Consider the following 18,339-nt stretch of genomic DNA (forward strand, 5'->3'; position numbering starts at 1 on the left):
TAAAAATGAGCCGGTAACGGAGCACTTTTGAGGATGCCTTTTAGAAAACAGAATTTGCGGTGGACACTGTATCTCAGCACAGAATCATCTGAAGTCAAAAAATCAGAGCAAAATATTTTTAATAGATGTTTTTCTGGACCCCAACGTTTTTATTTAACTTAAAAATATTTTTATGAAATTTTTGTGGCTGTTTGAATTGAAAACTACGATTTTTCACTTAAAAATCCGCCATTTTTCACCTGTAAAATCTTCCCAAAGTAAAAAAAATCAAAAAAGAAAAACGTTGGGGTCTGGTATTTTATATGTAGAAAATATGTTCCAAATTTGAAAAGAACCGGATAAGTAGTTTTCAAATGACGATGTCCACGGACTTTAAAAATGTGCTTTCGAGAAAAACGCGTTTGAAGTTTCTGCTCTTGCTTTCTTGCAGTATTAGATAGCAGGAGATAAATGCCTATAACTTCTACAGTTTTGCTTCAATTGTCTTGAAAATTTGACACAACATTCTTGAAATGTTTTACAATAAGAAAATAAAAAAATAAAAAAATCGATTTTTTGAAAGTGTTAGACCCTAACCCCCCCCCCCCCCCCTTAAAGACTTAATTATGACAAATATTTCATCCGAAGACTGCAATTTGATTTGAATAAGAATAAAAAAGTTATTTGGCGTCGAAAATGGGCTAACTTTTTTAAGGGTGGTATTCATCATTGATAACCCAGAGAACCATTTGGTGGGTATTTCGAATTTGCAATGCAAATATACATGCAAATATACGTGTAAACATATCGTATATAATGTAGCAAAACCAGTATATATGTACGTATAATTTTGGAGGCCATATAGGTACATTAGCAAACATATTCTTGATTTGGATTGAATTAAATTACGATTTGCACGACTTGTCATGCGCATCATTTACGACTGCCCTGATTCTTTTTGGAATATACTATGACAATTTACATCATCATATAGAATATTGAGGTTGTAATATACGACATTTTTCGTAACAATATGGAAAGTTTGACGACTTATTTGGTCGTCTTTTGCGACTTGAGTGCAGGGCTCTCATTTTCCGTCAGTTGAATAAAAATAAGATGATTATTTTTGTTCATACTATTTTTATGGATGAATAAACCAATTGGTTTATTCATCCATAAAAATAATAAAAATAAGATTATTTCAAAAAAATGAGTTTTTTGCTGTCAAATTCAAGTTTATATCGTACAAATTTATTATTTGCCTGATTGCTGATTTTTTTCAACGTTCATGAAGTTATTGTTAGTACCTGGACTTGATCCCCTGACCATAAGATTTGCAGCTCATGATGGTTCCTCGACGCTATCTGGAATATATAAATTCAAGGGGATTTGCTTCAAAGGCATTAAACCAAAAGCAAATCGTATATTTCTATAACTTAAATCTTTTAAATCGTAGAACACGTCATCGATGATCTAAAAATAGACCAACATTTTGAAGCCTTCTTTAATACGATTCCAATCATCGATGTCCCATTATCATAAACGATTTTATTGAACTTTTTTGTATTCTTTTACGATTACCAGCAAATACGTTTAACGAAAATCAGACATGCGAATTAATTTGCAAAGGTATACGATTGCATGCACATTATTACGAATCAATGCAGTTATATACGTTTTTATTTCGAATTATTTTATGCATAGCACGAAAAAATCTCTCAGTCACGGCTGATCACCGTATATCGGTCGTTTCACGGATTTTTTGCGAATTGTCGTACACAAAGGTCGAGTTCATATGTACATAAATACGAGTCTCTCTTCTTGTCGTAATAAAATCATGCAATGCTTTTAAATACGATAAAGAATATGCATGGACCGCACATTGTAGGTGCATATATACGAAAATGAGTATAAATAATATTCTATACGATGTAATCTGTAAAAGAAAATACGACTTCTGGTTGTCTGGGAATGCGTCGGGGCGTTCGAACATTTCGTCGCAGCATAAACCGTGATGAATACCACCCTTAAAAAAGTTTGCCCATTTTTGAAGCCTAATAACTTTTTTATTTCAACTCGAATCGATTTGCAGTCTTCGGATAAAATATTTGTCATAATTTGCGCTTTAAGAAAACCCGTTTTTAAACATATCGGCCAAAGCAAACCAAAGTTATCCATGAAAAACTGGATTTTCATGTTTCTCCCGAACGAAATGTCTCAAATCCCATACAAATTTCAGGCTCGTTGAGCGACCCCTTCCCGTGATCCGATCTGGCCCAAATTTGGCATGATATCTTGTACTAGGCCTAGAATCAATTTTAGTCTGCAGCACATAACTTTTTCAAAAGTCGGGTCATTTGGGGCACTCTAATGCACATAGTATTAAATTGAATCAAAATTTCTAAAATAATGTATTCAACTTTTCTCTATGATAACTAATATGACTCAAAATGAAGGTTTAAAACCTGTGCAGTTTTGTTATTCGATTCCGAATGATATTATTTTACTGAATCATTAAATCTTCTAAAGAAAAGTTATGTACTTAAATACTCAGAATGGTTAATATTTTAATTTATCACTACCATGATGTATTTAATTTCTTTTCTTGTCCAAATAAGTTGTTTTTCTAATCAATTATAAGGCCAATCGTTGAGTTTTAGGAAACTCTGAATTCAGGTTAATCAAATGCACCAATATAAGAAAACTTTTATCATCAGACAAATTTTCTCCATTTTTTAATCTGAACATCTCAAGAAATTTCAGAACTATAGTCCTGATAATCCAAAGCTTTTAGCGTTAACAAGGCTAGAAGCTGACATGATGGAATAAAGTAGGACAAAAAAGGTTAATTTTATATGAAATTATGGAAAAATTAGTGCCACATCAAATGAAAAAAAAAAAACATTAAAAATTTTAGAGGATGAATGACCTCTAAGTGGTTAAAATCTCCTATAAATAAATAGAAAAGAATAAAAGAAGAGAAGAATTACATTGATACGGACTTCAAAACTTTTAACCTAAAGGTTAATTGTTCAATTCGTCAATTCTGTTTAAAAAACGCTTTCATAAAGATTCATTAGCACCTGGTAAATAAAAAAATACTGTTTATTGCATGGCCTAAATATCCTTTTCATTTTTACAGAAATATTAAATAATATCCAGCTGTGTAATCTAGCAGCGAATTCAACTGGATGAAGTCAACTGTTTCATCTGTCGATTTGGCCTATTGGTAAGGTTTCGGAGAAGTATTCAGTAGACTTGAGTTCGATTCCTGTTCGAGGGGATTCAGATCAGTGAAAGGCTAATAGAACTCTCTTTCCTAGTAGACTGAGTCGATTTCGGGTCATTTTGGAATTGCTAAAAACCTGGGGTTTAAAAAGCTTCATTCTGTTTTATAACTCATACATGGTTTTCTTTGTAGAATTTTTAAGCAACGTTAACATCAGTAAATTTTAACTTTTAGGTTTGTATGGGAAAATTGATTATTTTGTTCGGAAAAATCAACATAATTTTTTTTTCTCTCGTAGAACTTAGCCGGCTAATGGTGTTTATGCATATTTATAAATTTGTTATAAGAAATTTTCCGCTGAACAATTTTTTTGAAGACTATGACTTTTGACATTGAAAAACAATCAATTCAACTGACATCACTGCTGGTGCCTGGCGAGGTATTGCTTTCAAAGCAGCCATGCAATACCTCGCTCCAGCAGTGATGTCAATTGAATTGATTATTTTTCATTGCCTCAACATAACCCTATTGAACAGCTGATAACTTTTTTCTTTAATAAGATACGAAGTTACAGTCTTCGACAAAATTTTCTTTAAATCTATATATATAAAAACTAGCTGACCCGGTAAACTTCGTTTTACCTTAGAATAAATAAATCGTAATAAATGTTTTATTTCATCTACATGTCCTTTATTTCATCGTGCTCGCGAATCGCTTTTTATGAAAATCGTAACAATATTAAATTGTACGACTTGTGTCCCATTTAAAGTTGATTTTGTATGGGAACTTTTCTTCCATAAAAAGTGAGAATCTTTAAACTATTATACAAACCATCTCTGACTCCAAAAACCCTCGGATACCAATTTTACTTCATTCCGACCGACCATTCATACGTGATGTTACAAAGAAAATGCCTCCATTTTTATATAAAGAAGATGTGAAGAAGAGATAACTTTGTATGGGGACCCCCCTTTAATAAAAAGTGAGATTCTCGAAACTATTATACAAACCATCTCTGACCCAAAAAACCCTCGGATACCAAATTTCACTTCATTCCGACCGACCATTCATACGTGATGTTACAAAGAAAATGCCTCCATTTTTATATACAAGAAGATGTGAAGAAGAGATAACTTTGTATGTGGACCCCCCTTTAATAAAAAGTGAGATTCCCGAAACTATTATACAAACCATCTCTGACCCAAAAAATCCTCGGATACCAAATTTCACTTCATTTCGACCGACCATTCATACGTGATGTTGTTACAAAGAAAACGCCTCCATTTTTATATATAAGATGAATTTCTGTCTGTCTGTCTGTCTGTCTGTCTGTCTGTCTATCAGTCTGTCTGTCTGTTCCCTATAGACTCGAAAACTACTGGAGCGATTTGCGTAAAACTTGCCAAATGGGGGTATTGGAGGCAGGGGAAGGTTTCTATTATGGTTTGAGACCCCTCCCTCTCTCATGAAGGGAGAGAGGGGCCTCTCAAACAAAAGATAATTTTTTGCATAACTTCAGAACCAATCAAGCAAATGGCATCAAGTTTGGCATGGAGTGGTATTTGGGAACGAGGAATATTCCTATGAATATAAGGTATCCCTCCCTCCTCTCAGTGGGGAGATAGGAAGGGGGGAGGGAGGCTACCTTACAATTTTTCATATATCTCGAAAACTAATCAAGATATTGGAAATAAAATTTACATGGGAAGGTATTTGGATACGAAAAATACTTCAATGATTATTTGAAACCCCTCCCTCTTTCCAGTAGAAAAGGGGAGAGGGCCTCTTTTATAACTTTTTACATAACTCAAAAACTAACAAAGCAAATGGAACCAAATTTGGCATGGGAGGGTATTTGGATACGAAAAATATGTCTATGATTATTTGAGAACCCTCCCTCTTTCCAGAAGGAAGATATAAAGGGGGGAAGAGTCCTCTTATAATTTTTAACAGCACTCAAAAACTAATTGAGCGAATGGAACCAAATTTGGCATGGGAAGATATTTGGATACGTAAAATGTTTCTATCATTATTTGAGACCCCCCCTCTTTGCAGTAGAAACATATATTGGAGGAAGGGGACCTTTTTTTATAATTTTTTAAATAACTCAAAAACTAATGAAGCAAATGGAACCAAATATGGCATGCAATGGTATTTGGGAACGAGACATGTTATAATGATTGTTTGAGACCTCTTCCTTCTTCCAGTGAAAAGGAAGGAAAGAGGGAGGAGAGTTTCATACAATTTTTGGCTGCATAACTCGAGAACTACAACAGCAAATGGAACCAAATTTGGCATGGAACGATATTTGGATACCAGAAATGCTTGAATATTTGATGAATATTTGGTATACCTCACTCTTTCGAAGAGGTGAATGAAAAGGGGGAGGAGGGGTCATCCTTACAGTTTTCAGTATAACTGGGGAGTCTATACGGCATGGAAAAGTCTTTAGTTACGTGACATATTTTCTACGATTTTTATAGACCCTTACACTTTACAGTGTAGAAAGGGGAAGAAAGGAGGGGGCTCCATATGAATTTTGTTGTAAAGCTTGAAAACTTATCAACCAATGGAACTATAGTTGATATAAGAGGATTTGATTATATGAGAGGTATGATTATTAAAGATCACGACCTCCATTCAGCAGGGGGTGATGAGAAGGACAGCGAGGCTTTCTTTTCAGTTTCTTAGCATGAATTCAGAACATATCAAGCAAAAATAACCATATTTTATAAGTAAGATTGTTTGCTTAAGATTAATTTGAAACCCTCCCAGCTCAGGGCAAAGCTTAAAGAAACAGATTAAAATTATCAGATCTTAAACACAAATTTATAGGTCAAGATTCAAAAAATTAGTTTCAGTCATCTTTGTATTGCAATTCAAAACTCCAGCTCTCATTTTATAGCGGTTGCTTTTGAATTATGTTATAATTTGATTTAAAATAATGTCAACAAAACAATAAAAATTTGAATAATTTCTGAAAGTATCATTTGTTTTTGAAAGGTGTAGCAAAGCACACCGGGTCAGCTAGTAATTTATAAATTCGAAAAGCATTAGGAAGCTCGGTTCAATAAAAATTATGTTGATTTTCCGAACAAAATAATCATTTTTTCTATACATACCTAAATGTTCAAATTTGCTCATGTGAACATTACTTTAAAATTCTGCCAAAAATCATTGACGAGTTTTGTATAGAAACGAAGCTTTTTAGATTACAGGATTTGAGAAAATCCAAAATCACCGATAATCAACTCAGTCTACTCTCCTAGGAGCATTACAACTTGAGGCAGATGGTCACTCTAGGTTTGCCCGGATATTTGTTACAAAATTTTGGATAAAGTCCAGTCCGGTCCAGTTTTCCGTACTTATTCACTTTATTTGCCATATCAAAAAAAATTGTGGTATAAATTTTTTCAATTTATGCTTCCAAAACGAAATTTTTTGAGCAAGTTTTAGAAAAATAATCATGAAAGATTTTTGGAAGCTAAAAAACGATTTAAACTCTGTTGATGCGTTTTTCTGAGAACATTTTTTACATAGTTTTTATTTCTTGATTTTTGTTGAGTAATTCCTGGATTTTGTTTGAGCATTCCGTAGCTGATCTACAGACTTTTTTCCGAAGCATGTTTTTTCGGATTTTTTTTCTTAAACTTTGAATAACGGAAAACTGAAGTATTGCAGCTGAATATTGCCTTAGATACATATTTGAGTTACATCACGAGGTTTTCAAAACTATAAATCGTTTGTGAAACAAGGGAGATGTACATATTGGTTTTAGTCATGCAGGAGTGTCAAATTGACACTCCAAGTACTGTAACGGGTAAAAACTTCTGGGAAGGATGAGGGTTAATAAGAGTTTCGATGAGATTCAACAACGTAAAAATTATCATTGATGGACAGTATAAGTAATCCGCAGACATAAGAGGCCACAAACCAACAATGTACGTTCGTACGATTGCATTGCAACAATAAGTAAACCCCAACTTCAGTGCCGCGGTTGGCTGGTACTTGTTCGAAGGGCACAGTTTCACTTTCTGTTTACCCGATTGAAGCTTTTAGTTTTTCTGCTTTATGTATGCGATTCAATCGGATATTGACGAAAGCCTTTTTTCAGGGCCTTTCCTATTGAACCGAGGAAAAATGTACCTTTGATTGATGATGGTCTATGATATGTAGAGGATAGGGAACAGAATAACACTATAGCTACAGTGTTTCTTATCAAGACAATGATTCCGGATGTTTTCCGAGCATGAAAATGTAACATCGACATAGATGGTATGGATAGGTTTGGAGATAATGAACATTTTGATTAGTGTTTTACGAGCCCTTTGATTGGGAAAATTAAGATCTTTTTTTATGGGCTTGGGTCAATTCCGGTTTGATGTTTCTCTACGTTAGGACGATTTTTTCTTCGATACTTCTTCGTCAACTGAATCTTTGTTAATTCTTTTTATTGTGTACTGAAACATGCATGTTAATTTTCTTAACAATTCTACTGGTTAAATACTGTACAGTGTATAGTATTTTAAGATCGGTGATTTTCTTGTAAATTTTTGCAAAAGTTCTTGTCTTAGTTCAAAGATCAATAAAACTAACATATTACAGCTAATTACAGAACTAAAATGTAAACACAATCGTCATTTCTTCATTTTGAAATCAGACTCATTAGAATTGTAGATTTTTCGTAAACTAGATTTTCCTTCGACTTTATAATACTCTTTAAACAGGGGATTTTGCATCCATCTTCTGGTCTAGACAGCTGTTTTTCCATTCTCTCGTTAGTTATTGCTCATAGCTCTATCTCTTATTCTATAATGCCTGAATTTTTTCGTTGTTGAATATTATAGATATTAAACAGAATTTCAAACCTACAGTTTGATTTGAGGCTTCGTGAAATCTCAAAGGATTCTCTCCGTGAACGAATTCGACAACATTTGTAGCTTTGCACTAGTCATTCATTGTAGCAACACACGTTCTCTTCATTGATAATAGTAGATTGTTATCATTCATGCCATAGAGTACAGTCCCAAATGGCTTAACCCAATCCCAACCAATCAACCATCAACAACGTATCTATGTATCTCTCTCCGATCCCGTAGAAAGCTCCGCGAGTTCACAGCGCTAGTGATGCGTACGCTCTTCGTGCTCGGTTCCTTCAACTACATCCGGTTCAAGGGCGAGCGGGCGTCCCCGAAGGAAGCTCCGGTGATCTGCGTGGCCCCTCACACCGCCTTCTACGATTCAATCTGCGTGATCCTGTTCGGGCCGTCGGCCGTGGTCGCCAAGTACGAGACGGCCTCGTTGCCATTCTTCGGAAGTAGGTTTCGTGCCAGAATGGGATCTTTGGGGGTTTCTAGAGGGCAGTTCGCGTCACGATCATTTTCTGATAAATTGGCAACACTGTTCAGATTGTTTTGAATTTCAAATTGAATGTTTGACGTAACGCAAACTGCCCTCTAGCCTTGACCAACTACCAATAGATGGCGTTAGTGAGCGAAAATAAGTCCAATGGCTGATATGAATAAAGCTCTAGTAATTGCTTTTGCTATTTTCGAGCAGTTTTGTTAGTCAATTTCTTCGAATGGCATGCATATTTTTAATCCGGAGCAGGTTGAAAGTAAATGTTTTACTCAGCTTTTTCATATCTAGCTGAGCAAATGCTTTCAAATGTTGCCATTCAAAAGTTCGAGCAAAGTAAAAGCTATCGAAGCAATTGCTATTTTTTTATTCATACCACCTAATGATTCAAGAAATTCGTTGAAGTTCGAAAAGACAGAGAAGAAGAGCGGGCAATTGAGGATAGTCACGTCTAGTTTAAAGAAAAACAGGATGTCGTACAGTCAAATAAAATAATCAGGTGCAGGAATAGTTTTTTTTATTCTCAAGGATAATTTTAAGGTTTTATTATTTTTTTAAAATTTTATAATCTAGCCTTAGATGGCCTTCAACGGCGCCATACGTAGGTATATGTTCCAGGTTGTGACGTGAGACGCTTAACTGTATATACGTTGAAAAAGGTAGCAGAATTGATGTGACATTTTTATACAAAATTAAATATTTTAATTCATACTTTTGAAATTAAAGCTGTCAATCGTCAATTCTTTTACCTCTACATAACGACAAAACACTTTACTAACTGACTAATTCATATGAAATGTGACTAAACCGGATACGTGTACTGGACTAGTTTTTAAAATGTTATATCGGAATAATCGTACTATTAGTGTTTAATGTTAAAATTTGATTGAAAGTTCGATATTAAATCTACATTCAGCTTACGTTTTGAAAAACGCAGGTCTTCCTTAATAACAAAGCAGAAGAACAGAAACAAATTAGAACAGTTATCTATTGAAAAAATTAAAACAGAAATCGAAATTAGTAAACAGAAAAAAAATGTGAAAACTTAGAGTTAACCACTTAAAAGCATTAATAAGAAAACAGAAAAAATAAAACAAACTGAATCAGAAAAGAGCAAAAATTTTAAAAACAGGCAACTGACGGAAAAACGTAAACAAAAGAAAAAACTAAAAAAAACTGAAAAAATTCAATACAGATAGAAAATGATATAAAACAGAAAGAATAAAACAAAACTGTTCAAATAATGACAAAAATAAGAAAATATAACAAACAAAATTGAGTACTAAAACGAAAAAAAAAAAACAAACAAGAAAACAACAATATAACAATACAAGAATACAAGAATACAACAATACAAGAATACAAAAATACAAGAATACATTAATACAAGAATACAGGAATACAAGAATACAGGAATACAAGAATACAAGAATACAAGAATACAAGAATACAAGAATACAAGAATACAAGAATACAAGAATACAAGAATACAAGAATACAAGAATACAAGAATACAAGAATACAAGAATACAAGAATACAAGAATACAAGAATACAAGAATACAAGAATACAAGAATACAAGAATACAAGAATACAAGAATACAAGAATACAAGAATACAAGAATACAAGAATACAAGAATACAAGAATACAAGAATACAAGAATACAAGAATACAAGAACACAAGAATACAAGAATACAAGAATACAAGAATACAAGAAAACAAGAATACAAGAATACAGGAATACAAGAATACAAGAATACAAAAATACAAGAATACAGGAATACAAGAATACAAGAATACAAAAATACAAGAATACAAGAATACAAGAATACTAGAATACAAGAATACAAGAATACAAGAATACAAGAATATTAGAATATGAAAATAAGGAAAATACAAGAATACAAGAATTCAAGAATACAAGAGTACAAGAATACAAGAATACAAGAATACAAGAAAACAAAAATACAAGAATACAAGAATACAAGAATACAAGAATACAAGAATACAAGAATACAAGAATACAAGAATACAAAGGTACAAGAATACAAGAATACAAGAATACAAAAATACAAAAATACAAAAATACAAGAATACAAGAATACAAGAATACAAGAATACAAGAATACAAGAACACAAGAGTACAAGAATACAAGAATAAAAGAATACAAGAATACAAGAATACAAGAATACATGAGAATACAAGAATACAAGAATACAAGAATACACGAAGACACGAATACACGAATCCAAGAATACAAAAATACAAGAATACAAGAATACGAGAGTACAAGAATGCGAGATACAAGAATACAAGAATGCAAGAATACAAGAATACAAGAATACAAGAATACAAAAATACAAGAATCCAAGAATATAAAAACACAAGAATACAAAAATTCAAGAATCCAAGAATACAAGAATACAAGAATACAAGAATACAAAAATACAAAAATGCAAGAATACAGGAACACAAGAATATAAGAATACAAGAATAAAAGAAATGCAAGAATACACGAAGACACGAATACACGAATCCAAGAATACAAAAATACAAGAGTACAAGAATACGAGAGTACAAGAATGCAAGAATACAAGAATACAAGAAAACAAGAATGCAAGAATACAAGAGTATAAGAATACAAGAATACAAAAATCCAAGAATACAAGAATACAAGAATACAAGAGTTCAAGAATACAAGAATACAAGAATACAAGAATATAAGAATACAAGAATACAAGAATACAAGAATACAAGAATACAAGAATACAAGAATACAAGAATACGAGAATACAAGAATACAAGAATACAAGAATACAAGAATACAAGAACACAAGAATACAAGAATACAAGAATACAAAAATACAAGAATACAACAATACAAGAATACAGGAATGCAAGAATTCAGGAATACAAGAACATGAATACAAGAGTACAAGAATACAAGAATACAAAAGTACAAGAATACAAAAATACAAGAATACAAGAATACAAGAATATAAGAATACAAGAATACAAGAATGAAAAAAAATCAAGAATACACAAACACACGAACACAAGAGTACAAGTATACAAGAATACAAAAATACAAGAATCCAAGAATATAATAAGACAAGAATACAAGAATACAAGAGTACAAGAATACAAGAATACAAGAATACAAGAATACAAGAATGCAAGAATACAATTATACAAGAATACAAAAATACAAGAATACACGAATATAAGAACCCAAGAATAAAAGAAATGCAAGAATACACGAAGACACGGATACACGAATCCAAGAATACAAAAATACAAGAATACAAGAATACGAGAGTACAAGAATGCGAGATACAGGAATACAAGAATGCAAGAATACAAGAATACAAGAATACAAGAATACAAGAATACAAGAATACAAGAATACAAAAATACAAGAATCCAAGAATATAAAAACACAAGAATACAAAAATTCAAGAATCCAAGAATACAAGAATGCAATAATACAAGAAAACAAGAATACAAAAATGCAAGAATACAGGAACACAAGAATATAAGAATACAAGAATAAAAGAAATGCAAGAATACACGAAGACACGAATACACGAATCCAAGAATACAAAAATACAAGAATACAAGAATACGAGAGTACAAGAATGCAAGAATACAAGAAAACAAGAATGCAAGAATACAAGAGTATAAGAATACAAAAATACAAGAATCCAAGAATACAAGAATACAAGAGTTCAAGAATACAAGAATACAAGAATACAAGAATACAAGAATACAAGAATACAAGAATACAAGAATACAAGAATACAAGAATACAAGAATACAAGAATACAAGAATACAAGAATACAAGAATACAAGAATACAAGAATACAAGAATACAAGAATACTAGAATACAAGAATACAAGAATACAAGAATACAAGAAAACAAGAATACAAGAATACAAGAATACAAGAATACAAGAATACAAGAATACAAGGATACAAGAATACTAGAATTTTAGAATACAAGAATAAAAGGAATGCTAGAATACACGCAGACACGAATATAAGAATACAAGAATACAAGAATACAAGAATACAAGAAAACAAGAATGCAAGAATACAAGAGTATAAGAATACAAAAATACAAGAATCCAAGAATACAAGAATACAAGAATACAAGAGTTCAAGAATACAAGAATACAAGAATACAAGAATACAAGAATACTAGAATACAAGAATACAAGAATACAAGAATACTAGAATACAAGAATACAAGAATACAAGAATACAAGAAAACAAGAATACAAGAATACAAGAATACAAGAATACAAGAATACAAGAATACAAGGATACAAGAATACTAGAATTTTAGAATACAAGAATAAAAGGAATGCTAGAATACACGCAGACACGAATATAAGAATACAAGAATCCAAGAATACAAGAACACAAGAATTCAAGAATACAAGAATACAAGAATACAAGAATACAAGAATACAAGATTACAAGAATACAAGAACACAAGAATACAAGAATACAAGAATACAAGAATACAAGAATACAAGAATACAAGAACACAAGAATACAAGAACACAAGAATACAAGAATACAAGAATACAATAATACAAGAATACAAGAACACAAGAATACAAGAATACAAGAACACAAGAATACAAGAACACAAGAATACAAGAATACAAGAATACAAGAATACAAGAATACAAGAATACAAGAGTACAAAAATACAAAAATACAAGAATCCAAGAATACAAAAAAACAAGAAAAAACATGAAAGAATAAGAAAAAATGAGAAAACAAGAAATACAAAAAAAACAAAAAAAAAGAAAATAAAAAAATACAAGAAAATCAAGAAAAAACAAAGATAAAACAAGAAAAAAAAGGGAAATTTGAGAAAAAAACCAGTAAAATTTAGAAAAGAAAACCAGAAAATATTGAGAAAAAACCAGAAAAAAAGTAAAAACAAAAAAAGAAAAAAGCAAGAAAAAAAACAAGAATACAAAAAAAAACGTTAAAAATAAAAAAAACTAAATAAAAGAAAGCATGTTAAAAATAAAGAAAAGGAATCAAAAAATAAAAAACTCGTGCTTAGAAAAGAAAAAAATGATAATACAAAAAAAATATAAAGAAAAACAGAAAAAAAGAAAATAAAAAAAACTGATTAGCGGAAAACCCGAAAAACTATAAACACGAAATAAAAATCAAATGATATTACATGATGACAGATAACGGAAAAAAGGAAACGCTTAAAAAACTATGCTTATATGCTTATGCTTATGATACGTACACAGCCAGATCTTGTCAGCATCCCGGTGAATAGTAAAAATACATTCACTATTCATCTTATCTAGGCCGGGCCCACTGTGCAGTATTGGACGCAGAGACGACTGGAACCAGGGAAGGAAGAAACGTGGACAACAGTACCATACGTTCCTATGTTTATTTGATAGAAAGGAAACGCTAAAAAAACTAAACAGAAAACAAAAAAGCAGCAGCAACTGAAATGAATTGAAATAATCATGAGATTATGGCGACTCTAATGCCAAATTTTGATATCACGAATCAAATCAAAATTAGAAAATAAAGAAAAATCTAATCATAGTCAGAAAAATAAAACATAGCCAGCAAAAAAATTAACGGAGATCAGAACACAGTAAACATTGAAAAAAAGAAAATAGAGAACTGAAACAAAATAAAAAAAACATGTAACAAAAAATTGAATAAAAAGCAAAAATCCGAAAGGAGTATTAATCTGACAGCGAAAATTATAAAGTAGAAAGCAGAAACCGGATTGCAGGAAGCAGAAAACGTATCGAACGATCAGAAAGCAGAATAAAAAATACCAAATCAAACTAGAAAACCTGAGAAATAAAAAAAACATTAGAATCAAATAAAACGGGTTAATAAAAATTATTAAAAATCGCAAAATTCAAAAAAAAAAAAAAAACAATAGAAAATTGAAAAATCTGAGATTGATAATTTGATAAATTATAAAATTTATAAAATGATAAATTAATGAATTGATAAATTGATGAATTGATAAATTGATAGATTGATCAATTGATAAATTGATGTATTGATAAATTGATAAATTGATAAATTGATAAATTAATAAATTGATAAATTGATAAATTGATGAATTGATGAATTGATTAATTGATAAATTGATAGATGATAAAAAGAGAGAAAAAATATATAATTTAAAATGGAAAAAATTAAAATTCATAATTTTAAATCGAGAAATTGAAATTTAAAGAAAATGTATGAATTGAGAATAAAAAATTAAAAAAACCCAATAAAAAAAGCGATAATTTAGAAATTGAAACTACAGAAATAAAGGATAAGACAAATAGCGAAATATATAAAAAACTAGTACATTAAAAAAACTTAATTAAAAATAAAAAATAACAAAAAGAAAAAAAAAATAATTCAAAATATTTGAACAAAACAAAAGAAAAAATTTCAAAAATAGAAAACCAACTAACTTTAAAATAAAAAATGACAAAAAAAATAAAAAGACAAATTCAAACAAAAAAAAAATGAATTAAAAAATAAGCAAATAAATATTTCAACAATAAGGAAACATTAAAATAAAAAAAAATTGGAAAGGAAAATTAAAACTAAAAATTAGAAAAAAAAAAACAAAAAAAAATAGAAACGAAGAATTACAAAACAATAGAATATAAAAATGAAAAATATAGAAATAAAAATAGAAAGAATAAAATTGAAAAGAAGAAAATAAATTATAAGTTAACAAAAAAAAAATATCAAAATTTGAAAAATAAAAAAGGAAATCACACAATAAAACATAAATAATTAATAAAAAAAACCTAATAAAAAAAATCAAAAAACAAAAATAAATAAAAAAAAATTATTGTATAAATACTTAAAAAAATTGAATTAAAAAAAAATCAAAAAAAAAAATTAGAGTTACAAAAAAATGAAAATAAAATTCTAAATTGAAAAAGGAATTTTCTGATTTTTTTTTTGTTAAATAAGTAAAAATCTTAAAAAAAGAACTCAATCAATAAGTAGAAAATTAAAAAAAGGAAAGCGGAATTTGAAAATTGGAAAACGAATGAAATGTACAAAAAACGCACTTTTATGAGTTCTGACTTCGTCCTCAAATCAGGATTCAAATTGGGTCAGAAATCACAGATCCGCGACCAGGAAAAAACTACTAGATTCAGTTATCAAAATCAGAAATCCGAATCGACGAATAATCAGTTAAAAAGCCAATTCAATTATCAAAACCAAATGTCTCATAAATGCTGTAAATTGCTGCGGAAGAATGATCTCATAATCGGTATCACAGAACTTCTGGACTAGAATGCAATAACAGGACCCTAAAAATTGAGTAATTTGTTTTCAAATCTTTTTAAAAATTAACTTTTATCAGATTTATTCATTCAAGTTGACAGGGTTCAATTTGAGCTGTAAATAGCTTTAGAAAGTATCATGTTTGATATTGATTTTAACTGTAATTTGATTGATTTTCTGTTCCAAAGAACTACACATTCAGTCATAAGTATATTCATTGCATTCACTTACCTCGTTTTACTTTTTCTTTTGCGCTTTTTATCGTTATTTCACACACATCCTCTAGTCTTTGGCAGCGAACCCTTACAATGTCAGCTCATGATTGCGCTATTTTTCCTTGCAAACGGTAACAGTAGAAAAAAAGAATCAAAGCATGAATACTTCCTTCTAGAGAGCGCGCGGGCCCATCTTGACAGAACATTCTGTAGTAGCATACTCGAAGAAAGGCAAGGCGATGTGTTATAACGTTTCGTGTGTCCTTACCGATTGACTAAGAAGCAGCCCGCAAGTTGAAGCATTTCCACAATCACATAATATGAAGGGGGCAAGGATTTGTCCCCGTGTATGAGGCACGACGAGAGCCATCCTTCCGGATTTGTGTGGAGATTTTTTTTCTTTACTTTTTCTAAAGCTTCTTTCCACATTTGTCAGGTGCAACCTTTGCACTTCTCAGCAGCACCAACACGTATAGGGCCTTTCTAAGGAGCCTCGAGGTTATTTCGCCTGTCTATTTTGGTGCTTCAGTGTCAACACAACGCCGGGTCTTGAGTTATGCAATGGAACCACAGACTGTTGCCTGTAAAATATACGCTTCTTTGAATGAATGAAATGATTGTTTTTGAGACGTGATTTGCCTTTCCATTTTTAGCCCTCTCCAAGCTATTTAAGACGACTTGTCCAATTTTTTTTTCCTTTCCGGAACTAAGGTCAAAACATCACACACACTTTTGTTACTCTTATAATGTCTTATTCTTTTCTCTTTTCTCCATCTGCTTCCTTCATCTTTCCAAATAACCATGGAATCTGTCACACACACACACATGCACAATCATCTACCAAAACATCACCTACACACCATCAATCAACCCTAAAAACCAATGGACGACCAACATTGACGGACCTTCCGGTATCCGGTATTTTGGACGAATGGAACCAACGTAATGACGATCTGTACAATTACCCAAACCAAAAACAGACGCATGAAGCCACTGCTCAGTCAGTGTGCGGTAGCGATGTATTCGTGTGCCGGGCTAGGAATTGCCATAAGGGGCAGGCAGGCCAGCCGGGCCGAGGCTCCGGTCCTGGTGGTGTCCCCGCACAGTTCCTTCCTGGATGCCATCATAATCTATCTGACTGAACTGACCAGTCCGCTGGTGCGGAACGCCGACGCCAATCTGGGAAGTAAGTGTGGATTTTGACATTTTTCTTAGTGACTGTACTCGTGACAGAAGTTACAACTGGCTAGCAGCGGTGTGCGGTAAGATGCTAGACACTAGTTTATGTTAAGATCGCCAAAACTCACTGTAAGTTAGACTGTATTGGACCCTCGAAATGGTGCTTCAACAGTCTAAATAGAAGGGGACTTATAGGACTGCCTTATGGTACCTTAGTTCAAACTTCCCCCAATGCACAAATTCCTTTAGATAATAAAAACTACAAACAGAAAAGCCACTAATTAGGCTAGGATAAGTAGAAACTCCGTAGGTACTGTGCTAAAATTGCCCGCTCGTAACTATCCCGAAATACCATTGACATTTCGAAAAGCCCTGTTACCGTTTATTGATACATTCCTTCTGTTTTTTAACCCAAACGTAACCACCCAGAGCTGATCGACTACGCCCAGCCGATCTACGTGTGCCGGGAGGATCCCAACTCGCGGCAAACGACAATCAAGGAGATCATCGAACGGGCCAACTCGAAGGAGGACTGGCCCCAGATCTTGATCTTCCCGGAGGGTACCTGCACCAATCGGACCTCGTTGATTCAGTTCAAGCCGGGCGCCTTCTACCCTGGCGTTCCGATCCAGCCGGTTCTGGTTCGGTACCCCAACAAGGTCGACACCGTCACCTGGACCTGGGAAGGTCCAGATGCGTAAGTTTTCACCTACTGTTTTTTTAACGTTACATCCGTTAACCTCTTCCGTTTTTCCCAGTTTGCAGCTGCTCTGGCGAACGCTAACCCAATTTCACACGTTCTGCGAGATCGAGTTCATGCCGGTGTACTACCCGAGCGAGGAGGAGAAGCACGATCCGAAGCTTTACGCCCGGAATGTGCGCAATCTGATGGCCCGGGAGCTGGGTATACCGATCTCGGACTACACCTTCGACGACTGCAAGCTGATGACGTTCGTCAAGAACATTCACATGCCATATGCCGCCTTTAGTGCGGACATTGAGAAGCTGCGAAAAACTTTGGGGTAATGCCGTTCAAATTGTGTCAATAATCTTAACCCT

At 32.4% G+C, this 18,339-nt stretch overlaps 1 protein-coding gene across 11 annotated transcripts in view; it reads left to right on the top strand.

Moving 5' to 3' along the window:
• The window catches only part of LOC129749892 (lysophosphatidylcholine acyltransferase), a 79,780-nt gene that overhangs the window by 52,827 nt on the left and 8,614 nt on the right, over nucleotides 1–18,339 (top strand). For 10 of the 11 annotated variants that reach the window (XM_055745016.1, XM_055745058.1, XM_055745050.1 and 7 more), the window contains exons 4-6: nucleotides 8,308–8,525; nucleotides 17,710–17,977; nucleotides 18,039–18,302. In XM_055745016.1, the coding sequence (XP_055600991.1) occupies nucleotides 8,308–8,525; nucleotides 17,710–17,977; nucleotides 18,039–18,302 (750 nt within the window). Of the gene's footprint in view, nucleotides 1–8,307; nucleotides 8,526–17,081; nucleotides 17,288–17,709; nucleotides 17,978–18,038; nucleotides 18,303–18,339 lie in introns of all 11 variants that reach the window. The other variant, XM_055745086.1, reaches the window with a different exon arrangement.

The sequence above is a fragment of the Uranotaenia lowii genome, chromosome 1 (genome assembly GCF_029784155.1).
Source record: "Uranotaenia lowii strain MFRU-FL chromosome 1, ASM2978415v1, whole genome shotgun sequence".
Classification (NCBI taxonomy): Eukaryota; Metazoa; Arthropoda; class Insecta; order Diptera; family Culicidae; genus Uranotaenia; species Uranotaenia lowii.